General features: G+C 27.4%; 1 protein-coding gene across 1 annotated transcript in view; it reads right to left on the bottom strand.

The window, feature by feature from the left end:
* Positions 1-292: 292 nt before the first annotated feature.
* The window catches only part of LOC111640281, a 35,305-nt gene continuing 7,777 nt past the window's right edge, over positions 293-27,820 (bottom strand). The window contains exons 3-4 of the mRNA XM_023386285.1: positions 3,912-4,055; positions 293-433 (exon numbers count right to left, since the gene is read on the bottom strand). Coding sequence (XP_023242053.1) covers positions 293-433; positions 3,912-4,055 — 285 coding nt within the window. The remainder of the gene's footprint in view (positions 434-3,911; positions 4,056-27,820) is intronic.

Raw genomic sequence — 27,820 nt, 5'->3', positions numbered from 1 at the left:
AATATATAAATATAAATTTATGGTTTAAAATGCTTATTTATTATATTTCCAAAATGTTTTATATTAGGTTTTCTTTTAGGCTTTATGTAAAAGAACCACAAGATACTCTTTTTCGAAACTCATTCCACCTTTTGGGTACGTACCCATTTATGTTCGGCCAGATCCACAATGGGATCTCCAATGGGACGAGTGGTGAGAGTCGGGGGGGGGCAAAATTGCAAGTATGGAAACGTGGTTTGTGCCTCCCAGACGACCAGAAATGTAAAAAAAAACTACATCCCTAATTGTGACTCTAGCGAGATGTTCTCCTGCCCAACGGGATGCTTGTTAAACATGCCATAGGCTTAAAGGAGCGTGCAGCATGACTCCGATCGAGCCCCGGAAGTAGTGGGTGCGATGGTGTTTCTGATGTTTTATGAGCTTTAAGCTGTCTCTAGTAAAATGGAAAAGAGTTGATTGTTAGTATTGTTTTGATTTTTTACTTTTGGATTTATAGAAAAGTCAATTATAGATATCAAAATAGTATAGGAAAGCGAATTCTGTCCGATAGTCGAAGACTTTGTGTATTATTCTATTATGGTTTCGTTACAAAAATATCTAAGTATTTCATTTATTCTTTGTCAATTACATTTTGAATTTTATCATACAGAGGAAGTTGGGGTAATTATGAATGGCCCATTATTACAGAACTGGCAACCTGAGCTAAAATCAACAGCGCTTCTACATTCCAGCTCCCGTTGAGTCGGCCATGCGATCGTTATAAACTTCTAATACCGAACTTTTTTCGATATAAGAGAAAAAGAGATTGTCTTTGTTAATTTAAGGTATTTACGCACTTGTGACACTGGAAAATAATTGAAAAAGCTTACGCGAGGTTGGAAAATTGACAAGAGAAGCTTCAAAGTATTGAGCTTTGCCTGCGTGTTATGCGTAAATTGTGCGGAAATTTACTTTTTGTATGTCATTCGCTTTCGGGGTAATTTTAAACAGAATTGTTCGAAATTTCACTGTTTATTTGACTATTGATGATTGTTTTTATAGATTCTCCGTTCTTATATTCGAAAGATTGTAACACAATGGAATATCAAAATTCTTCAAGCAGCAATTGGAGAAGTCGAGAGTTGTCGTATGACTTACGGCCAGGCTGCATTGGCGTACAGAATTCCAAAGGCAACTAAACAAATCACATTCCTGACAAATCCAAGCGTGATTTGAAAAATTCCACGTTTTCAAAGAAAGAAATAATAGAAAGAAAATTTATAGAAATAGCTCGTAACTTTGTTAATGTGGAAATTTTCAAGATTCCATTCACAAGGAAGAATATTTCTAAATATTTTGTAACGAAAAATATGTTTTCAACTGAAGACTGGATAATGTGCTGAAAATCGTGTAACGAGAACTATTCAGAAGGAAAGAGCACCTCATATATCTAATTTTTGCAAGTAATTCTTGGTTTGGAATTATCCCACAATTGTCAAGATAAAAGCGAACATGTGCCATTCCTTTATTTCAATTTATTGTTTTATGTAACAAGCGTAACAACGTGCATTATGTTTAAAATAAAGTGCATTCATTTGGCAATAAAACCCATTAGTAATTATTACTTCGAAATAATATCAATAGGCTGTGTACAGAATATTCGCCAAACGCTATTATCTTGCAACGAAAGATATTGGATTATTTTATATGTAAATATTATCTCTATATACAAAGTAAGTTATTCTGTAAATACAAAGCAAATAATTCTGGTTGTTATATGAATACTCGAGACTAGGTATCATATTGTAATGTATCTGACGTTTCAGTAAAGAGCGAAAACAACAGATAGCGATATGGCAGATTCGAATAAAAACAAATTCTCCCAGAGACCATTTCTCTGACTAGCTCCTTAAACAGGTATTAGAGATTGAAAAAGGAACTTTAAACGGATTCAAGCAGCTTTCTACAACTTGGATTCTCGTGTGTCCGGTAAGTTGTCTGTTAGTAAAACAAATAACTTCTTGGCTCGAGTGCCAAGATACGGACAAGATAATGAACGAATCGGAATGAATAGAGTGGAAAAACAACAATCAAAACTCCACCGGATCGGTTAAAAGCAATTCAAAGTTTTTAATTCGGATCACTCTTAAACAGAACTGAATTTCGTGAAATTGTTTTGTGTTTGTCCTTTTCGTATAAATACGGTTCTACTCTTCTATCTAAACTATTTCTTTTTTGTTGTAATACAATGTTTATATTACTTACATTTAAGTGTGGAGGTATATTGGCTTGACGCTATTCAGCACAAATAGACAATACAAGTTCAAGCACTTTGCTCGGAAGAAAAACAGTTGGAAGTTTTACTTCGAGTATTCAAATTTTCTGGTCATTTATGCAATTTATTTATTTAAAAATCATTAATTGATAATGAACTGAAAATCTTCTCAAAGAATCAAATAATGAAATGAAAACTTTAAAAACACCAACAATTTTATGGGCTAATATTGAATATTTTGAGTCATTAATTACAAATAAACAAAATTTCTTTTTGTAAATTTTTCGTCCAATGGAGATTATTATTATTTAACAAAAAATTTTTTAACAAAAAATTTAAAGACAGTCTGCCCAAAATGTTTTATCTACTGGAACAAGCGCTTGTTCCAGTAGATAAAAGCAGAAACACCCCATAGGAAGAATGGAAAGCAAGACGTCTGTATAACACCAGTTCCTTTTTTAAAAAGAATTTTTTTAATTGGATGTAATTGTGTTTTTAAAGGACTGTTTTTAAATTCTGACGGAATGTAGCCTATAAAGAAAGGTCTGTCGCCGTGAATGTGAAATCTGGAACACAAAAAATAAATGGTGGCCCATTTTGGGCAGACTGTCTTTAATTTTTTTGTTAAATAAACAAAATGTTTACCATCTTCGAAATGTCTAATAATTTCGAAAATCTTATCGAAATCAAGATAGTAAAATTCAAATTTTAGATGCTCAAATGAATTAGTACTAAACTGTTTATTAAAAGTTTTCCGCGTAGTTATTAGCCAGACAGGAAAACTTATAATTTATGCCGTTTTAATGACACATTATAACAGAAAATTATATCGGTATAGCAATTAGGAACATAGAAGAAGCAAAATCGCGACTCGATTTAATACATAAGAATAAGAAAATTCTCAAAAAGAAACCAATAAAGTTCTTTGTGTTTAAAAGTTAAACAATATTGTTATAACGTTAATATGTTTTAAACCAGTTAAACTTAAAGAATTCTTGCAAAACTTTTAAATTAAGATCTTTGTTTTATCGTCGTGCAAAATCGCTCTGATAACTATTTCGGCAGATGCATCAAATAAAATAACTGTACTATTTTTTGATGCTTTTTAATTTAAACTTTTCCTATTAGTTTTATATTTAATACAAAAAAAAATCACTTGAACCAATCATTTTCAAGAAAATCTAGTCAATTCTTATTTCGAATAAGTTCGAGAGGATAGACCTTCTCGGGTTTGAATTTTACTAATTAGTTCTATTATGAAATTCCATCAAGCTGTATTAACTGCAACTTGAAAAACCGTTTCAGAGTAAGCAAACCCAAATTTCACGAGAAACACTTCAAAATTTTAAATTTGCATAAATTAACAAAGCTTCCATACATTTATCACCTTTTACTTAAAGGGAAAAGCAATTATTATTTCATATTTTGAATACATCGAAGTTTCCGAGACGATTATTAAGCAAAAATTTATGCAATGTATACTGTGGAAAAATTTAAATTTAATACGAATGGATACGAGTTTTCCGGAAAATTTAATTTGCATATCAACAATTAAATTATATTGCATATAAAAATCGCTAAATTTGCAATATCTTTGAGTTTTGAATGCCACGAGAGGGACTAGCATATCGTAAGCCTTATAGATGATTGTAATTACTTTAATTTCATGTAGGCCAGACTTAATACAGTCGATCAATGCGAGTGAAGGAGGTGGGTTGATGCTCAGAATCGTACTGTTCCTGGACCGGTTTCGAACCCGAATCCAATGATGGTAGACAACATGTTGTGGCAGATGATTGCACTGTAAACAGATAAAATAGAAAATGCATCATTTCAGTTAATAAAATCAAACAGCAGTCGTAAACATGATCTATTCGAGTGCTTTGATATTTTTTTTAGTGTGTGTGTGTTACATTCCCATTAATTTTTATTATTGAGATAATTTCCTTTCAAAGTTCATTCGATGTAACGATCGTTTCGAAATTTTCATAGTTCAGTTCGCTATAAAGTCATTATGCAAAAATATGCCAAAATTTTCTAAAACGATTCCATTTAACGGTAGATATATTACATTGTTATGTTAATCATGAATGATTAAATATTAAAATTTCATCGATCTTACCGAGTATGAATTTCAGAAAATTCTGTAAAAATTCAAAACTCATTTCNTCGCCTATCTCTTTTTTTTTGTTTTGTTTTTTTACATTAGTGAGATACAAAGATTAAAAGAAAATTAAATTTTATATACAACAAAATATAGCAAAAATTATTGCATTTACAATTAATTAAACGACAAAACAACGAAATTTTAACAATTTCTTAGTTAATTAATCCCTACGAGATCTTTAATGGTTATAGCAAGGCTTTAACTAATTATAATCATAATTAAGAAAATTTGCATTTTAATTACGATTTTTAGACGAATTTTGTAGGTACTGATCGATTCCATTTTGTTTTTCGTTCTAAATACGGGAGAAAAATGCAAATTATTGGTGATAATTGTATTTGTTTACAGTATGGAGTTTATTAAAATTGATGTTTTCGGTCTTATATCCTGTAATATCTTTATTGAGATAGTTTACGTCACGACATAGGAACGTTGTGTGACCTTTCGGAATTTCCTATCTGACCACTTCACTAAACAGCGCCACCGTCGTGGATCAATATGGGATGCAGCGGACGACGAAATACAGGAGGAACCTGCGCTGTTTCAAGGACGGTAGAAGCATACTATTGGCGGGAAGAACACAGCCTTCTTCCTCCATCGTGCAGTAATATTTACGAATATCTTTTATCAGAATTAAACATTTATTGGATACGAGAATTTGAAAAGTAGTCGTTTATCGAGTGTACAAATTAAGATTTCTATACGGCATTCGATTATAACACGAGATTTTTTTGTTTATACACGTGTTTGGAACATGGATGGAAAACATTTTCCTCGTAGTCAATCTGCAAGTAGTAGAGTACAGTTTCTAACATCTACCGACAATAATCAGGTAAGTGAATATTGGTTTACTTCTGGTGTCCCATCAGCCATTATTGTACTTTTGATACCATCGGGTAGGTCAAGGAGTGGCAATAAATCATAGGATGATTCTATTCTATCCCTCCTCCTAGGATAACTTACTTTTACTAGGGATTTATAAGGCTAATTTTCAATTAAAACAATGTTACTCGGATAAATAACTGATAATTAATCAGAAAATTAACTGTATTTTAACTTTGATGTTATGCTTAGTGAAGGGTAAGTGATAACGTTGTAACTCGCGTATAATCAATTGCCGCATATTGTATCATTTTTTAAAAATAATTTTAAAACGTATAATGTATAATTTGCAAATACAAGTTTAAAAATTTTAGCAAAATATATATTTTTTGAAATATGCAAATTATGTCAACAAACACGGTGCAACCATTTATATAGATGGATCCTTATGGAGAACTGTGTACAAAAATTGCGCAAAGTGATGAAAAATTTAATTGGCAAATTGCCATTCGCAAAATCACGTGATTCGTCTCGTAATCCGAAGTCACGGTTTGGGGATTGATTAGCTTCGAGATAAAAATGAGGGTAGACACATGCACAATTTAATGTAGTTTTATGTAATCATCATCGTCGCTATTAAGCGCCAATTTGGAGAAATGTAATTTTAAATTATGTCGTATAATTTTATGACAAATTTACCCAAAGAGAATATAAATTCATGCATTTACATCAAAAATTATGTTAAGAAAATAAAAGAGCAATAACATTTATGTTAAATGTTTTGCTCTATTTTTATTGCTTAATTTTCATTTGAATGAATATATTTTTCTACAAATGATTCTATAAAGTTGTTTTCAATTTAAAGTTATTTTCGTGTTTACAATTTTTCGAATATTTTGCTTTAAAATAGGACAGAGTCCAAAGTTGATATTTTCTAGTAATAATATATTTCGTGTATTAAAAGTATTCAATCGAAAAAAGAAACGCAAACGTCCAATAATATGATTCATCTTCTGTTCATGACATGAAAAAGACAAAAACGTAATGAGAAATAATACATTTACAAGGAATGGAAAAAAAAAATTCCTAAGCAAGAAAGAATGGAATGTTTAATTCGGTAGAGGTTTTTAGGCGAGGCAGTCGAAGCTTTTGGCTAAGGTTTGGCGCTTTAAAAATTCCAAACACGCACAAATATACGCTTATCGATACTTGATCCGGTGAGCGAACCCATCTGTGATCCTTGATCTTGCACAGCATCCGAGTGGATAAAATGAGTGATATGCGAGTGGTTCGCACCTGACCACGTGAAGTTTTCTATGTGTATCTAATACCCAAATAGGGACTAATTAGATATAAAGGGCTGTCTCACCGGGAGGACCCACTGAAGTCCACCCGGTGAAGCACCGGGTATCCACCCTTGTCAGATCTCTCCTTGCTACATCCCAATAAACTAAACTTGGTACAGTATCAAGTATGGTCTGATGCGTAGACGTATTCGGGAAAGCGCATGGACAATACACTACGCCCATAGTGTATTCGAGTGCCAAGGTGGGTGGTCACGTTGGCACTTAAATATGCCATCTGCGTAGCGTAGGCATTACATTATATAAAGCAAGTCTGTCTAGGGCCTCATATATATATATATATATAATTTCCGCTGAACTAATTTAAGATCATTTACATAATCAGAACATAAAAGTACGAAATCATTTAATCGTGCCAAATTTTAAACTGCTCCTAACAATAACAGAAAAATAAGAATTTCGGAATGTTTCCAAGATTATTATGCAACAAAAAACAAGTTTAAATTTTAAGAATTATAAATAATAATATGGCTTACAAAAGATTCGATTGAGAATCCAATTTATAAGATTACACACTCCAAATATATTCTTGCATTAAATAATTATTGAGTAGGTTCGATTAATTTTAGTCAAATTAATAATTTATTTTATTACATATTAAAATCATTCGACTTATTCAAAAGTATTTCGCGGCTTTGGTTTCAATAATTATTCCATTGGAGAAATTAAAGTCCAAGGTTAAACTGAAATAACTTAAAGTTAATTAAAGGATTTTTAATTACTTTTCCTTTATTAGAATTATTTAATTTATGGATTAACTTCCTTCTATTTATAAAATTTTTAATAGTTTATAAAATTGGTAAATCTTAACGCTTAATTATAAAAATAAATATTTTTAATAGACATTTTTTGTTACTAATTTTATTAAGTGCCATTAAATGCATTTAATTTTTTCTCTAACTTTATATTTTTACTCTAATTATACAGCAAAATAATTTAATTATATTTAATATTTTAAAACTATAACAATTGTAACAATATTTTTCATCGCAAATCTCTTTTTTTTTGTTTTGTTTNATAATTCCGTTTTATATGAATTCCATGTTGTACGAGTCACTTAGATTTTACAAATACGTGTGCCGGGCTATGAACGGCTCACGTATTTGTAAAATCTAAGTGACTCGTACAACATGGAATTCATATAAAACAGAAAAATCAACAGTGTTGTAGGGGGTCGAATGTACATAAAAATGTTAAAATTAGCATTTTAAATCGTTATATTAGATATAGGCAACATTTTAAATTATTTTAGAAGGATTTATATTAAAATTACACTAATCTTGCCGAATGAATAATCGTTAAAACAATCAATAAGTGATGTTCGATTTAGAGCTCAGCAAATTAAAGGTTGCTTTTGTTTGAACTTCATTACTGAGAAGTTTAAGCATAATTAAATTATGTACTAATTACGTTATATTTAGTAAGGTCAATAAGAATATTTTAGTTATTTGTTAATTAAAATATACAAATTGTTTTGTAAAGTTTAAGAGTTTATATGATGTATTTTATTCCATTTTTAATTAGTTGTTTGTTTATGTGTGTGTATGTTAGGTGTCTCATTAAAATGAAAGTTTTATTTTTTATTTTATTTCAGTAAAAATAAAAAAATAAATAATGCTATGCAGAAACCAAATCCAAAAGAGATAAAATATTTAGGGGAAAAAAATCTAGTAGAATAATTGTTTCCAAGTTTTTAAAATGTTAAAGTTTAGTCTATAATTTAAAAATTCCAAGAAGGGACTTGACAACTGTAAACCAACTAATCAACAGTATAATTTTTAAAGAATTTACACGATTTGTTTATAAAGTTTTAGTCACTCTCATAAATCTCGAGTGAGTAATTTTTAATTATAATTTTCTTTTAAATAGATCCGTTTTAAAATGTATTCTACACGCGGTCTTGCTGGATGAAAAATTGAATTTTATTATTATTATTTTTGTATATAGTAAATTCTACTGAGTCTTACAAAATCATAACTTTTATTGTGTTCATTCCTTTTCACGGAAGTACGAATTTCGTTTTTTTTTATTATTTTATTTTATTTTATTGTCAGATTGTCAACGAAACTTATACACTGTATATGTATTAACACGCTATACGTTCCACCATTATTCAGAAGAAATTTATTTTTTAATCTTTTGCGTTTCAATTTATAATTTTTTTAAGACTAAAAGATATTATATAAAAGGAATTTATATATTTAAAACTTATTTTATAAACAAAACGTAAAATAAATGAGTATTTTAATTCCCTTATTTTATATTTTGATTTATTAAAAATTTTATATGTTTTCATTTTTTATTATTAGATATTATATATTTAGTAATGTATTAAATTATTAATTTTTTGATGATCTTATATAAAATTCTGAAGGTTAATTTAGCAAAAATATTTTAATTGACAAAGAATTATATCTTATTTTTTAACATTAAATTATGTATTAATGATTATAAACCTGTACCTTATTTACTAATTTATATTTAATAATATACATTTTAACTTAAATTTTATAGTAGTAACGAGTGATTATTTATAATAATAATAATAATAGGCCTAATAATAAATGTATAGTATTATGTATTATATATAATATACATATTTTAATATAAAATACCTTACATAATACACTTATCACGAATGTGCCCTGTATATTTCGACTAATTTGCATACATTTCTTCCAACTTTAATAATGTTTACATAGAAAATTAAAGTGAAAAATAAGAGAATTTAGAAGAATCTATTAAAAAACGAAAATGAAATTTAGTTTTGTGGCATTATTTTTTGGACTATTTGTAAATATATGAAATTGGGGTCTCCTTTGCAAGTAATTTCCTAGTCTGGAAGATGTCTGGCTTTCAGCCAAATATTGTCTGACTTTACAGGTAGACGTACCCCGTTGTAGTAATATCGATCTGTTAAGAATGGAAGTTTGAGCGGGAAAATATGACGTCACTACTGTTTTGGTAAAAAACCGATAATTTTTATACACAAATAAACTATACTGATGGATATTTCACTGGAGTTTTTAAAGGGGTTTACGAAATTATAAAGGATATTTATACAAAGATGCGGAAAACTTCGCAATCTCTGCTTGTGTTGGAGATTTCAACCTACTCTAGGTTAAAGGATGCAGTTGCTATAGCAACCATGAAATTGGAATGAAAATGATGACGTCAATGATTTTGTGAAATGTTTTGTAGGTCAATTTTAGTAAAATCGTTTAATTAACGGTGAAAATTACGAGTTTTAGATGAGTTTTATAAACGTTAATTATTAAAAAGCAATTAAAAAGTAAGAAAAAAAATATAGACTATATATAAAACATTTATAGCAGTTGAATATATTAAAACATTTTCTAAGTATTACGTAGTTACAAGATAAATTTAAAAAAGAAGCAATGACGATTTATTATTGATTGTATACGTTACTTACACTATAAAAACATCCTCAGAAATACATTAAAAATTTTAAATATTTAAATTTCAAATAAAGAGGAATGTTAATTTTACATATAATTATTTTAACATTATATATAAATTAAATATAACTTCTAAACTGCTATTTTATGTTTATATATTTAAATTATAAAAGAAAATCGAAACTCTCATAATGGAATTGTTATCAAGTATAAACGATCTCATTTTATATAATAATGCTATTTTGAATTTAATAAAGTGAAACTTATTAACTTTTGTAATATATAATTTACTTAATCAACAAATACTTCATATAACTTACGATTCTTTGCTATTATTATTATTACAGTTACTTTAGTACAATTTAAATATCTCCGCAATTGAGTTTAGAAAAAGGATCATTAAGCGTAATACAGTATATTTATTAAAGCTCCGAATATTCTGAAAGATAATAAAAGGTTATAAACGTTATTGTTTACCAAAAGTCATAATTTCCTTTTTACTATCTTTTAGGCTATTTTATAAGGTTAGATGAAGGTAACTGTAGGAATTTTAGCAAAGATTGATTTAGAAATTAAAGTAGGCGGATTTCCATCTACAGTACTTTGTAAGATTTTCCCTAATTTCAGTAAATTAAATAATGCTTTAGGAAATAAAATTAAAGAACAATCTTTAAAAAAATATACATTTTTTTCTTAAATTATTATTAAATAGAATAAGCATAGAAGTTAATAACTTTACTTTATAAAAATTTATCTCATTACATTGCGTGATTGTTACCCTTCCCACTGCAAACTCCTTTGCAAATTAATAAAACTAATAATCATAATATAAAAACCGAAGATCCTAGCGTAGGAACACATATCCATTCAAAGAAGGAAACCAAGCTTGGTTCCAGTCGAGTACGAACCCACATCCTTCGATATCATCTGGAATTGTGTAATCTACAGGGATTGTGTAACCTACAGGGATTCTGTACAAATATTTAGCTTTAACCTAGGAACGATTCATTTTAACTACTGTATACGTCGTTTTATTTATTAATAATCGTCGTATTATTTCAAAAGTAATTATTATTAATCTGTTTTTAATGCGACAAATGAAATCGTTACGTAAATCGTTGGTTTTGATTTTATATTATATCGTATAATTACGTACGTTTTATTTTAAATTAGGTTAATCTTGTTAAACGCTTACGTTCTCTTTTCCCAGCTTTGAAAATTAGTCCAGCATAATCATCCTTTAGCTCATAACTATGGCACGCTTGAACGATTCAAACGATTGTTGTATACTTCTTGTTATAAGAAGTTCAGGATTATTATACAAAAAATTTTCAATATCATTTTAAATAATAACAATATTTTATTATAAGCTTTATTAAAATATTTCAGCAAATGATGCAATAACCCACTAACTATTTATATCATTGTGAATGTTTTTCTTAGAAAATACATTAATTACACATATATATTTTTAAAATTAAATATTTAAATTTAACATTTCGTATATTTTTTATACATTAAAACAAAAAATAACGATTAAAAAGTTGCAATGCTTACATTTTAATGAAATTTCAAAATTATTTTTAGATTAAAATGACCTCATTTGAAAATAACGCAAAAATATGAAACATCCTACAAACAAACAAAATAAAAAAAATTAATAAAATGGAAGTAAAAAGATGTTTAAATTGAAATTTTTAAAAAAGGAAAGCTTAAATGAGAAATTCCTATAACAACTTGAATTTCTCAACCTACATTTTATTAAAAAAATCAAATGAAATTCAAGTAGAATATGACTATTGAATAATAGGTATCATCTAGTGCTCTATTATAAATTGCTTTACTCGAAATTTTATCCATTCACACTTTTTTCTTATAATAATGAACTTTTTAACTATGATTCATAACTACAAAGTTTCTAGATAAAAATACATTATGAAATAAGTAAGAAAATTGCTTTTACCTATATTTTGCTTTTACAAAGACTTTCGAAAAAATTCTTTTTATTGTGCGAACACTAAGAAAGCCTTCTACAAACCCATCAAGGATTAAGTTAGACCCCAAGATCTGACCTATTCGGGTCAAACCTAGTACGAAAAATTCTTGATTCAGACTCGAATTTAAACCCCCTAGAGCCACACACTGGTGCCTTTATTACTTCGGCCATTCGACCATCGCTAGATTAACTTTCGTGTTTTCTTATGTTTCATCAAAACTTATTCTTTGATACATTTAAGAAAAATATATATATTATTTCATAAAATGCGTTGAAGTAATAAATTGGATTAGAAAATTGTACATGTAGGTGTTACACAGTAAATAATTATTTGTTATTTTTATAATGCTTTTTAATAGATATTTAAAATAATACCTTAAAACTCATAATCATCATCATCATCACTATATAATAATTAAATTAAAATCAAATTTTTTCAGTTTTACGTTAGATTAATGTAATAAAAGGTTTAAGAAAGTAATAGATTCTAATTTAATTAAAAATTTTTACATGAAAACCGGTCTATTCGATGGAAATTTAATTCTAAAATCTTCCATAAATAAGCCAAACAATTCATTCATAGGAAAATTAAGGAGACTTAAAAAACTATTCTTGATAGTCAAATGCCACTCAATATGTATTAGATTAAAGAAAATGTGTTTTAAAATATGTTTTTACAACCATTTTAAAGATTATTTTTATCATTTTGAAAACTAAGAAACATTATAGAATCTGTCAATGAATATTTTAAATGTATATCATAATTAACTTACTATTAATCCAATAAAATTTGTACAATTTAATCAGGATTCTACACATTTTATATTATTAATTCACCAATAGGCCTATTTATCATCATCATCATCATCATCATCATCATCAATTCTTCAAAAATTTTAAATATAATTTAATTACTTGCTGACGGAAATGGATTAAAAATACAGAATTTATTGAAATTATTCATAAAATTCTCTTGAGCCTATACGAATACAAGAATTACAGAAACAGGAATGAATTATTTACTACAGATTTAATAAAACTGAAGAATAAATAAATAAAATAAATTATAAAAAATTTATATATATATTTACAGAAACGTGCAATTATGCTAAGATTTGACACATTTTCTGTTCCATAATTTAAATTATGAATTATTTCTACACTATAAGTAGACCTTTAAAAATATTTATATTTAGTTTTTTTGAATAATAATACTTTTTATTATACTTTTCAAAATTTATTTACTAAAAAACTGTATTTGTAATAAATGAATAAATAAATTATAAAATTATTTTAAAAATTATACTGATTGTACATTAAAATTCATAGCAGAAAAACAATTTATTTTTGTCAAAATTTACAAAATAAAAAACGAAATAATGATAGAAAACCTGCACATATTACAATTTAATAATATAATATAAAAATGTAAATTTCTTATATAAAAAATATATAAAATTCAAAACTTAAAAAGGATTATTTAACTTATTTTTAAAATGCATTCTTATATAAAAGTTTTAAAAATTTTAAACATGTTATCGAATGACGTAACAAAAATACAAAATAAAAATATGAGTAGGCTTTTAAAATAACATTGAGTTTTGTATTTATAAATATAAAAATATACAGAGTATTTGTATTAAAAAAAATATTTAAAAATATATTAATTCATCTAAATACATTTTATTCTTAGATATTTTTAACGATCGATTTTATTTTATTTTTATACTTTGAAATTATATTTAAACAAATCTTTAAATATTTAGCGCCTAGTAAATAGAGCTACCCTCGTAAAGCGTTAATAGATATTTGTGAAGGCATCTTCCCCATAAATATTAAATACAGAACCCTTCGGTATCTTGAATTATTAAATGCGCGATTTTGCATTGCAAACGTCATCACATGACTTCAGCTTCCAAACTTGTATGCAGACTTCATTACTACAGTCCTACACAATCTCACACTAGATTTAACGTCATTTCAAAAGTGGAAAATTGTGGCGTTAAATCGAAATTTGACTGTAATTAATACGAAAACGGATTTATTATAATAATAAGTAAAAGAATTGAAAAAGTTGAAGATTTTAAACAATTTATTCAGAACAAATAAAGCACTCAAATCGATTTTTTATATATAAAAAGGATTTTTCTCTTCCATTTCCTTTTTATAGAAGTGTGAGGAAATTATATAAAATAAATTTGGAAATTGTTCAAAATGTATCGTGAGCAATTTCTACCACAAAATCGATCTTTTAATCATTTATAAGATAAAGAAAATATCACCCTGTACCACTACACCGTGTATTTTAATTGATTAGAAATAACATCGTTTCAATTAATCCTGTTAAAGATCTCTTCTCTAATGAGTATTATAATTAATTATAATAAAAATTATTATANAAGTGTCTTTAATTTTATAAAGAATTTATTACAGAATAATTTAAATATTTAAAAATAGAATTGTACCTCTCCAGAGGATTATAATTGATAAAATTTCACAGAAAGTAAACATAATCAATTTCTTACGCATTATAAAAATATTAGAAAACAATAAAATATAATCGAATAAAAAAATATGTTATTTTTAAAGATTTTTATCATTTAGAAAATTGTATTAAATTGTATAAGGAAAAAAACATTGAATGAAATGGGTTTTGGCATACATTAAATTTATTTAATAAATTAAATCAGATGCTATATCACTTTGTATCAAAGAAACTATTTATCTTCTTATGATTATCTGAATTATTGTACTACAAATTTGAAAAAAAAAAATTAAATATCAGAAATGATTCAATAATATCAGCCAAACGTAAAGAAAATAGAAATAGAAATTAAAATAAAATTAATTTATTTAAAAAGTTAGAAAATATATTAAACCACCAACAACTTCATTATATAACGAAATAAAGTAATTAAAATATTTATATAATTAATCTCCTTTATAAATTAAAATATTTTATTGAATTTTTATTAATTTTATAGGCAAAATCCTGTATAGTATTTACAGACTTTATAAATTAACTTATAAATTTTATGAAAATATATTTATATAGAATTTACGTTGAATTATAAATAAATATATTCAAAATTGAAAATATTTTGATTTTTAATATAGTTTACGATATAATTTATTAGGTGATAACATGTTGTGAACTGTCGCCGGAAGTAAATTGTAGATGTATTCTCCCCCCTCCCATATAATCTATCGTAATTTATTGGCATCAATATTGAATTTTTAACCCCAAAGGCTGTAAACTATATTTATGATTTTATAAACCTAAAATATAATAATTGAGATCTATTATGTGAATTTCTCGAGTTATAATGCATCAATTTTTAATGTCAAGCTGGAAAATAATTTCGGATTTAAAATAAATGATGAAAAATTGATTTTGGCGATTTTTATTATTAAAAAAATTTATAATAAAAATAAAAATCACTAAAGTTAATTTTTGGCTTAATTATTTTTAGGTGTTAATTAAATTTATTTTTAAAATTATAAAATTTGAAGTTTAAAATATAACGATTCAAATAATAATATTTTATATATTTAAAATGTTTGTAATAATATATTTTAAATAATTCTATTGATATGTTTTGATTTGATTTAATTAAAATTTGGTAACGCGAAATTAGTAAATTAATTTTTTTAATATTAATTTTAAGTCCTCCTTTAAGCTTTATCGTAAGTTTTAGTATCTTTGCAGTAAATATAAGTATAGTACAACAGACTTTCGCTAATCCGACTATTCCGTGTACAGCGGGATGTGTGACATGACTAACGTTTTCATGCAAAGAAAGGCACATGGGCAGGGTTGAGAGCCGGATTAGCCAGTCTTCTGTACGTAAAAACAGTGTTTAATATTAAATATAATATGCAAAATCAATATAATATTTATATTTAATTTTGATATATAACTGATACAATTTTAAGTTCATTTGTAATTATTAATTACGTAAAAGTAAATCAATTAAATTTCAATAGTAAAAAAGTTTTTTTTTTGTTTTTAATTTTTGCTTTTCGGACCTGATCATGGGTTACAATTATGGATTTAAGTCTACAATGGGATGGTAACGAACAGAAAGAAAATTTCTGTAAATCGGTAATAGTTTGTTCGGTCTGAGCCACAAAGAATTGGGCGCCGGATGTTGAGGGATGGGGACATTCGTGAAAATTTCTGACGATCTCGATCCGAACTCGAATCTGGTTCCTCAGAATGAACGTACACATCTTAGTCTTGAGCCATCGTCCTATTTTTCGCGTGAATAAAATTAAATCCTCGTTTATAAATATTGAAATGTCCAGAAACATTATTTTAAAATTTTAGTTAGGAATTATTAAAATAACTACTGGTAATTGTTAATAATGTTTAAACATATATTTTATGAAAATAAATGCAAAAATTATGTAAAATATGCGTGTTTTCACAAGTTAGTATATAAAACATGTAAAATTTACATATAAATAATTTACGTATGCATATTTAATTTATTAATTATGTAAAATAAATAGAATTACTGCGTTAGTTATAATTATATTAATAGTACAATAGTAGATTTTTAACAAAAACACGAAACGTTTAGAGTGAACAGTAAAGTAAAATTTATTTCTATTATATGTTATAATTCATTTTGATAACATAATATATTGTGGTAAAGCTATAATAAATTTTCAAGAATATATTCTCCGGGGATCATTTGAAATATAATCTTACAATGCTTTAACATCGCGTGAATTTTCTTTTAATGAGGTAGCAACAATTAAATTTGATCGATTTTTATTTTTTTTACAGACGATATAAATATTCGTAGGTCATTATACAACCGTTTTTACATTACTAAATTACTTAAATTGAAAGAAAACCTTATAATTTAGGTTATATAAACAAGATAAACAATAAATCTGCATAATACGTTAATAATAATTTATACATTTTGTAATAGATTAGCACGAAATTACTTAATTAAAAGACATAAATCGGCGATTTGATCGTGGCAATTGATTTGAATTATTATAAAATAGTAATCCGGTTTAATCAGTTATCAAATAAATAAATTACTATAAAAGCATTTATTCGTTAAAGTAAATATATTATTTTGATACGTTTATATCAAGATAAGCAAATAAAACTTTGACCTTCAAAAGAGAAACGAATAAAAGAATCAAATTGATTTTCTGTGATATGAAAATAATTACTCAATGCGAAGAGAATTGAAAATGATCAATTCGTTCGTTATAATAAATGGAATGTTTAATAAAATTGCTCGAAGCATATAAATTATCAACTATTTTTGATTATTCTAAATAGAAAATTCGAATTTTCGTTTTAAAAGGAACAATTTTTCATTTCTCAACAACTACCAAATTTAAATATATTTTTAGAAATTTTTTCGATTTAAAATATATTGCGTATATTTCGATACAAAGTTATGCAACTTTCATTTAATACAGGCTACAAACAGATAAAACTATTTTTAAATTTAATACATCAAGATTTCGTGATATCTATATATATTATAAATTATAATTTATTAATTTGGAAACAATTCTACAATTATTTTCAAAAATTTAATTATGTTCTGCACGAAAATATAAATATTTACTTCATAAAATGTACGTGTTTAGTCAATTAAATTTTTAATATTTTACATAATAACGCTGATGTTTCATTAATTTATATACTTCTGCTTGTTACTCTATCTTTACATTAAGGAACTGCACGCGTGTTTGTATAAGCTACATCAGATTTTATTTTCTAAGAAAGGTTTATCGGAATACCTTGTATTTTACAATTGTTTTCTGTGTATTAGAATTACACTTCAAATGATTAAGTATGTCATTTTTTTAATTCTTTTTTTTTAATTCTACGCAGCCAATCTAAAAATTACCATCCAACCTAAAATTATTTAATTTTATATGTATTGAACATTTCGACCCAATGACCCTCTTCAGTGTACACAATGTGCCTTTACGGTCGTGATAGGTATTTGTAAAAGCACACTATACTAAACGAGCAATTATTTATTGTGACATTAAAAATTGTGACAATCATATTTTTTAATTTATTTAATTTAAAACATATTCTCTCCACCTCAGATTAGAAGTCTTGCCTCTGTACTGTACATCACACTTTTCCTGTTGGCAACAGAGTCGTGCTGTCATCTATCTAAATAAATAAATAATTTTAAATTTGATGTGCTGCTGGTTATTGAAAAAAAATCAATATTAGTTTATCTCCCTTATTTCATTAAAAAATAATTTGCTGATTACTTATAAATAAGAAGAACAGATCTGAAAATCTGATTATGAAACTAGTACAAGGATATAAAAAATAAAAACATAAATAATTCTGTTTTTAGGCATTTGAGTAAGATGTACTGAATAAAAAGTACAATGTTAGCTTGCGAAATAAGTAAATAAAAAAACGTTTCATCGCATTTAAATTGAGATTTTAGTATGCCTCTCTAGAAATGAGTAAAATTACAAGGAGGAAAAAAATACGTCAGAAAGTATAACTCACTAAATTAATCAAAATTTAGGAACAATTAAGTTTATTTACGTTGTTCAACCACATTCACTGGTATTCGCATGACTTGTTGAATTTTAAATAAGACAATATGTTATAAATAAATAAATTCTCTATAACACTAAATTCACAAATAAAATTAACTATTAATAACCAATGAACAATAATATATAACATTATCAATAATTTAAGCTTTTTAAACCCATGGTTAATTTTCAAATTATCAAAAGCGTAAGTAAAACCACTACATAATTCAAACTCATTAAAATATGTGTATAAATATAAATTAAAATGTCAGGCATATTTTAAAATTCCCTTATTTACACTGAGAAATCGAACTGACAACCCAACTGTTCAAACTAAATCCATTCGTGTTAATGGTCTTTTAACTGATGGTTCAATTACAATTCCATTTAAATGTGTGATTTTACACAGACCATTTTTATAAAATGATAGTGAAAATGTATTTTCGAAAACAGCCAATTTATTTAATAGTAAAGAAAAATTACAGATTTGATGAATAGTGATCACGAGCATCAAATTCGATTATGTTATAATTATTCATTTTTTAAGTATAATTTTACAATTACTCTCAAATTTTTGGTTTAATCTATTTAATAAAGGTAAAATATTCTTTAATTAATAATTTTCTAATTGCAATTACTTTAACTTAACGGAGGATTATTATATAAGCGTCGTTTAGCATTTTATAACGTGTACTTGAAAATACAGACACAGGAAAACAATCGCATCTGCCACTGATACAGGCATCAGTGACATCAAACCCATGTAAATGGTTGTTAAATTTTCCAGTTTTCAGCAGGAAAACGAAAATTTAACAACCATTTACAAAACATATCAATGATATGCATGGCATCAATTTCATGTTGTTCCCGAATGACAGTTATTGTATTGTTAGAGTGGCACAAGGAACACGAAACAGCGATTGGGCACACCCATTTGTCAGACAGATCACCAGATTTAAATCCCATCGAGAATTTGTTTGGCAATCTTGAGAGGCAGGCGAGTCCACACGTCAACAGCCCAGGAATGTCGAGGAATTACGTGGGCGATTGTGAAAAGAATGGCTTAAAATTGATGTACAGTACATATTTACAACTTGTAGAGTCCATGCCCCGACGAATTTTGGCTGTATTAAGACTAGGAAAGATGGGAATAAATATGAAAAGATACGTGTAGTACGCGACTAAATTTTGTCCGGTGTCTGTAAATCACAATATAGTGTCAAGTTTCATGCATTTTTGTGAAACTCTCTCTCTTTAGATATACTGTACTAAGAATTTGAATATTCTTTACGAGTTTTATATCTTATCGATTTATTTAATGTAATGTTTCATAAGATGAATTTCATTTATTATGATATTCTATAAATATATTTTGAATTCTGTAAATTATATTTTGAATCTTTGTAAGTATCCCTGCATTCCTTCTGAAATATTGACTCCAACATAGAACACCGACCCCAATTTTCGACGCTTCACTGTATATGGTTTTTGTGTGTTGTGCAATTTCCTTTTTAATGTTTCAATATATAGCCTTGTAAAGAAAAATGACATGTAATGAAAGGTATAAAATTTGTTATCTTACCTGAAGTCTTGCATAAGATCAAAATAACTTTTTTTATGGAATTTCCTGTTGATAAAAATAATATATAAATTCATTGATGTGTCACGAGAAACAATTCGCTCTAACTATTTTATCCAATAAAATTAATTCATGCATTCGACAAGTTAATCAAATTTATATATTTGTAATATAATACAGTATAAATTGGAACAAATTTTTTAAGAAAATAATAATAATTGTGTTAGAAATTCTAAAATTTATGAAATCGTACGAAGAGTAACCAATTAACCTCTTTAATATTTTTTATAGACCATAAAATATTTGTCATCTCATTTTGTAATTTTACCATAAAAATTTAGCAAACTAAAGCAAATAATAACGTTGATATTTTAGTTATTAAGCAATAAATTTACATTATACATAAATATGTTAGGTTAAGAGATAAAAATGTCGGATCAGATTACTACTTTTTTTTAGAGTCAGGAATTTTATGGAGGAAAAAATTTGCACATAATTTGTTATGAGCAATAATTAACAAACCAAAAACAAAAAATGCATGCATTTATGCAATTTTCTTATGCAAGTATATGCAGTGATCTAAATTATAAATCTGATATTGTCTTAAATTAGCATATTCAATCAGTATATTTATCTAAGGGTGGCCAATAAATTAGTAAGGATCGTTTGAAAATCGGTCGGCAAAATTTCTTACTATTATGTTTAAAAATTTAATAAAAGATAATAAAGAAAGGTCAATTATCATCAATTAACATTTTAGTACTTATTTGACTTACTTCATCCTACTTATAACTTATTCTTATTTCGCGAGTACCTAGAAAGAGGTTAGAAATTAATTTTGAAAAGGGATCGACAAACAAAGAGGATGGGAAATTAGCCTTAAATTATTATTATAAAGTTATTATTTACTCTACCAGGACTAATTTTCACGTTGTCTCTGTTAATCGGATATAAATTGCAATTCATTTTAAGTTAGCTATGATCAAAATATCGAATTTTATTAATTTAGGATTAACAGTTTTCATTTATGCGTATGCCCCATTCCAGGTCAAAAATTATTATTCGTGGACATTTCTGCCAATTTTTTTTCCGTATTTCCGTTGACTGGAATTGTTTCTCGATTCTGATGGTACCCCAAATAAATATGGAAGGTATTTCTTTATTGGTGCGTTAAATTTAGAATTCAGAAGTTGGCTACCCGATCAAATACAAAGACAATTATCACTTCCGGTGATTTTCAGCATCGTTTCTCGCTTCACGTTTCCGGTTCCGATCTTCATTAGCAGCCATATTTGCTGTTCGGTGATACGAGGACTACGTCTAGCGTTAGTTTTCTCGTGTTTTATAGTTCATCGTAATATACAGTTTATCCATCTACATTCGCCCAAGCAATTGTTTACTTCCGTGTAAGTAGAAATAAAATTTTATTCATTACAATATATATAGAAAAATAATAAGGGATCGGAAAAACATCAATCACCTTTTAGCAGTTTTAAGAACGTAGTTTAAGATTTCACTATATGGAACTGTAGTTTAGAATAGCTTTAATTTATCCAATTCCAGATGAAATGAATTAATTCAAAGAAACGTTAGATATTAAATTGTGTGAGGCTTTTTCACAATATTAATATCAAAATTGTAAAGAAATGTAAAATTCGACATGATGATATAATTAGCTGTGATGAATAAAACATCTCAAATAAAACGACACTTCTCGAATCACGGAAGATAAAAAAATAACTTCTACAAGAAAAAATATATAAAAAATGAAAGAATATGATCGAATTTATAAGTAGTTGAAAAGTAAATAAACTAAATTCATAAACTAAACAATAAAAATAAAATGTTTAAAATATATTATGCGGCTTTATCGAGAGGGGAAGGAAATTTCATTTCTTCCTCCTGGAAATTTCCAATACAAGTTAAACTTACTTTGCATATAAATTGAGAAATAAGTAGATTAAAATCAATTATTTTTCTTTAATCTTTGTTATTTTTCTGGAAATAATTCCGTTTGAGAAATATGTATTATTTCACGCCACAAATCTACGAATAAAACTTACGCCATAGGGATTTATCCGCTATGGTACCAAAAATCACGTCATTATGATTGATGCATTATCAGCAACACACGAATCCTATTTGCTAGGACGATGAGCCCGGTTTTTATATTGGTTAGGCAGTCGAACGGATCTTATCTTACAATATATACTCACAGTCGGTGTGAAATAAACCAACTTTCGGTTAATGATTTGGATCTAGCTATACAAACAAAAACTACTTTTCAACGTGACAGCTCGATTGACGGATTTAATTTGCAAGTGTAACAACAAACTGTTTACATTACTGTAGATAAATCAAATGGAGAAAATATGCTTTTTTCCGTTTTAAAATTAAATAGCAACATTATAAATATAAATAGAATTCCAACATATATTCAAATTATTTATTTATTGTCAAAAATACTCGTTTGTTCAATAACTGAATTATTATAAAATCAGTGACATCAAACCCATGTAAATGGTTGTTAAATTTTCCAGTTTTCAGCAGGAAAACGAAAATTTAACAACCATTTACAAAACATATCAATGATATGCATGGCATCAATTTCATGTTGTTCCCGAATGACAGTTATTGTATTGTTAGAGTGGCACAAGGAACACGAAACAGCGATTGGGCACACCCATTTGTCAGACAGATCACCAGATTTAAATCCCATCGAGAATTTGTTTGGCAATCTTGAGAGGCAGGCGAGTCCACACGTCAACAGCCCAGGAATGTCGAGGAATTACGTGGGCGGTTGTGAAAAGAATGGCTTAAAATTGATGTACAGTACATATTTACAACTTGTAGAGTCCATGCCCCGACGAATTTTGGCTGTATTAAGACTAGGAAAGATGGGAATAAATATGAAAAGATACGTGTAGTACGCGACTAAATTTTGTCCGGTGTCTGTAAATCACAATATAGTGTCAAGTTTCATGCATTTTTGTGAAACTCTCTCTCTTTAGATATACTGTACTAAGAATTTGAATATTCTTTACGAGTTTTATATCTTATCGATTTATTTAATGTAATGTTTCATAAGATGAATTTCATTTATTATGATATTCTATAAATATATTTTGAATTCTGTAAATTATATTTTGAATCTTTGTAAGTATCCCTGCATTCCTTCTGAAATATTGACTCCAACATAGAACACCGACCCCAATTTTCGACGCTTCACTGTATATGGTTTTTGTGTGTTGTGCAATTTCCTTTTTAATGTTTCAATATATAGCCTTGTAAAGAAAAATGACATGTAATGAAAGGTATAAAATTTGTTATCTTACCTGAAGTCTTGCATAAGATCAAAATAACTTTTTTTATGGAATTTCCTGTTGATAAAAATAATATATAAATTCATTGATGTGTCACGAGAAACAATTCGCTCTAACTATTTTATCCAATAAAATTAATTCATGCATTCGACAAGTTAATCAAATTTATATATTTGTAATATAATACAGTATAAATTGGAACAAATTTTTTAAGAAAATAATAATAATTGTGTTAGAAATTCTAAAATTTATGAAATCGTACGAAGAGTAACCAATTAACCTCTTTAATATTTTTTATAGACCATAAAATATTTNCGAGTCACGTAACGGTCATATAAAATCTTATTTTTTTCTATAAAAATTAAAATAATTAATTATAAAGTAGAGATTAAAATTCATTTTAAAACATACTTTTATACAAAATATTATCTCTTGTGAATGATTTAATGTATTTAATTGAAATATACGTAGCAATAATCATGTTGCAGACAGAGTAAGAAATAAGTAAACAACAATTCAAATCGGTGTGCATGCTCGCCTGTGCGGCACATAAATTCTCGTGCGCGGCAACAATTTGAGCAGTGGCGGCCGCGCAGCCTAGAGGGAACATTGGTCTCATTAGTATTAGTTCGATATAGCGTAGAGCATTGTGTAGTCAATACGAAAAATGCATAATATAAAATTGATTTATAATTCGAAATTTTGCTTCGGGAAACAGAAAATTTGATGTTGACCACAATCGTTTTTTCTCTAACAATATTTTAAATAATCGAAGAAATTCTAATTTATTTCTGAAATCTAATCATACAGGAATATGCATTTTTGAAAATATTAATAAAAGATGTTTTAGTGTTGCCTAAAAACCTTTATATCTTTATAAAGGATTTAAATATACAGTATTTTTATTTGGAATTTAAAAATAATTTTTCCCCTGAAAACAGATCTGATTTACACATTGCAAAATTTGAAAATACAAAAATGTATAAAAGACTCGAGGAATAGCGACAAGTCTCTATTAAAAGTATGAAATTAAATTTACAATTTTTATTTATCTAAATAACGACTCTTAGAGATTCTAACAAATAAAGATTTGCTAATTTTTACCTATTTCCATTTTCTCATCAGTCATCAACACAATCTTTTGGATTGTGTCTGTTGGTAGGTGTTCATATCTATGTTTGTGTGTCTGTTCATGTATGTTTGCTTTCATATGCGTGAGTGTGTTTGTGTGAAGGTCGTTAAAGTAAATCGGGCAATTTATCTCTGAATTTTAAATAAGAATCGTTTATGTTCACTAGAAACATTATTATTTTGTTTCGCTTTACAATTCTGATTACATTTTCCGTTGACATACTAAAACTTCAAAATATCCTTACGTAATATTTTAAATAAAATAATAACGAGCAAAGAAAATAAAAAATATTAATATTTAAAAATGTAGTCTATTTTTATTAAAAAAATTAATAATAACTGAGTGAAGAACCAATTATAAAGCAAAGGTTAAAAGCTAAGAATTTAAATTTTCATGATGACGATGATACAAGAAACTTTTAATTTAATAAAAGATAATTATAAATTAATTTTAAAAATAAACTTTAGAAAACTAAAAATACTATAACATATTTTCGAAAATAGTTTTAACGATATTAATCATTAAATACTACTATTTTTATATTCAGTAAATTTCATACAATTTTATTTAATATTTTTAGACATAAAAAATAAATATAAGAAATGACATTTCACAAATAATACATCTTACGTTTATTTCATTTAAAATCCAATACAGAAAATTAAACAGAAATTTATCTGATACATCTCTCGGAATAGAACAATGAACGGGTACGTTGTCGAGAAACAATTATACAGTTGCACATTTAAGTGATTTCTCCTGAATTTTAGAATGATACCAAGTATTGCAATGAAACTAAATCACAAGCAGTTAAAGTTTAAAAATTCATTTTCAATTTTGGTATTTGTTTAAGTAAAAAGATTTCGTTAAAACTAATTTTCTACAATTTAACAATTTAAAATAAATTGTTGTTTTAGTAAATCTTGTTATACCAGGAATCTGATTTATATATATAGGCCTATGTATGTTACCGGCCAAACCCGATTTCAGGCCAAACTAGTTTATCCTAAGCGTGTCAGGATATACTAGTTTAGCCTAGGACAATCTACTTTGGCCTAAATACCTTAGGCTTAACTAGTTTGTCCTAGGCCGAACTGATTTAGAATTATTATTTAAGTCAGGCCTGGCCAACCAAATTGTTTCGCGGGCCACTTTGATCACACGTAACGTTACAATGGGCTACAATTTAGGCAAACATACTTTTAAAAAAATTAAACAAATACAAAATAAATAAGATTTCATTGTTATACCAAGAGTTCGTACTCGCACTTGCACATTATAACAATGACACATGAAATTTTCATTTATTTAATTGTTTTGGTATACACAAAACGAAAGTTTTAATGGATATATAATATCGCTTAGCGGGCCACACAATTTAATGTGAAGGGCCGAGGGTTGGCCAGGCCTGATTTAAGTATATTGATGGTTAAAATAAAATTAAAAGGCGATCAATTAGATGAACAATATTTATTCAAACATAGTCTACTCAATTATAAAAAACGGTATTGATTAGAAGTGACATAACACTTGTACAAAACTATGAAATAAAAATAAGCTAATCATTACTTATCAGTTTGTGTTTTTTTTTATTAAGCCATGCACTTTTAAAGGTAATTAACTTTCGAAAATATTTTCAAAAATTCAAAAAAAAGTCTACTAAAAATGTAGTTAACCTAACCAAACCAACCTAACCGAAGCGCCACCATTGGGGTTACCTAGGTACTGTACACTTTAACCACCGGGTGTACTGTGGTTAAAGTGATTATCCTAGGCTAAACTAGTATATCCCGACATGCGTAGGACAAACTACTTTGGCCTGAAATCGGGTTTGGCCAGTAACATTAAACACACAAAATATATATAAACAGTTTAAATTCGGAATGTTCTTTGTCGCTCTTCAATAGTCTTATAATTTTTCATACATAGACTATTACTTACTGGGCTGTTATATATAACAGAGAGAAAGGCTATCGGTCAAAACATGTTCCCCCAGACTTTTACATTTTTGGACTCAGGGGAACTTGATAAGTCGAGAAATGCAAATGCAAAATTCGGGGGTTTCTGAATGTATAGATGTGAGTGAGTGAGTGTGCGGGACACGATTATGTTTACCCAGTTTGAAGCTTAATAACTTGTGCTTTTTGTCGAAGTTTTCTGAAATTTTGCAGGATGTTTATTTATTAGGAGGATTGATGCTATTAAATTTTGGCGATTAAAGATCGAAGGGGCGGATAGATAATGCGGGTAACTCCAGTAGGATAGGATTTAATGGCGATTTTATTCATTATTATCATTTACAATTTTTTATAAAACCTACCTCTACCCTCAAAATTAAGCTTTTTTCCATTTTATAATAATTAGAAATATAAAAAGAGTTTTAAATAAAATATCACAACAGGTGGCGTCACGAAACGTTGGCGGGAAAGTTAAGCAACTCGTTGCTGGAATTTTTTTTATACCTTTGCATACAGATTATCGAAAAGTGTCAAAGAACACTACGAACTTAAGAAGTACGCAATTTTAATTGTGGAAACACGTGAAAAACGTTTTAAATTGGAAGTAATACGTTACATTACTTGTATAAATATATATATTTTGGGTTGCGTGGTCAAAGTACTAAAGCCGAGAGACCCATTGTGCCGGAGTCAATCTCAAATTCTGGGTCGGAGATCGAAATTCCGGCACTCCACCCACCCGAAGATCCAAGTTCTGTACCAGTGTTTCTCAACGGGGGCGATATCGCCCCCGTGTGGGCGTTTTTCTATATTGGGGGGGCGATTAGTAACAATTTATATTTTGGGGGCGAAAAACAATTTTCTGGGCGATATAGTAAAACATTATATTAAGAATAATTGGATATTTTATTCGTTATATCGTACAATAATTAAACAAATAGCATTATACTAGTGACTAGTCTATTCAATGCAATACGAATTTAGCCTCCGCCCTCGGCATCGGAATTTTGAAGCTTGCAGCGGGGATTCACAGCGAATAATGCTTAATTTTAATTTTGTTAATTATATCAAAATCTAATACGTATTCTGAGTAAATAAATGTTTACTTGATAATTCTATACTTTGTAAAAAATTAAACTAATAAACCCAAAAAAAAAAATTGTTTTCGAAGTGAAGAGGGCGATACTACGTAACAGTTTTATTGAAGGAGCGACGATTCGTTAGACATTGAGAAACACTGATCTATACTGT

Source organism: Centruroides sculpturatus, unplaced genomic scaffold, assembly GCF_000671375.1.
Source record: "Centruroides sculpturatus isolate CEXI.00-Female unplaced genomic scaffold, Cexi_2.0 scaffold730, whole genome shotgun sequence".
Lineage (NCBI taxonomy): Eukaryota > Metazoa > Arthropoda > Arachnida > Scorpiones > Buthidae > Centruroides > Centruroides sculpturatus.
The sequence above is the reverse complement of the archived record's forward strand: the minus strand, read 5'-3'. Positions and strand labels throughout refer to the sequence as shown.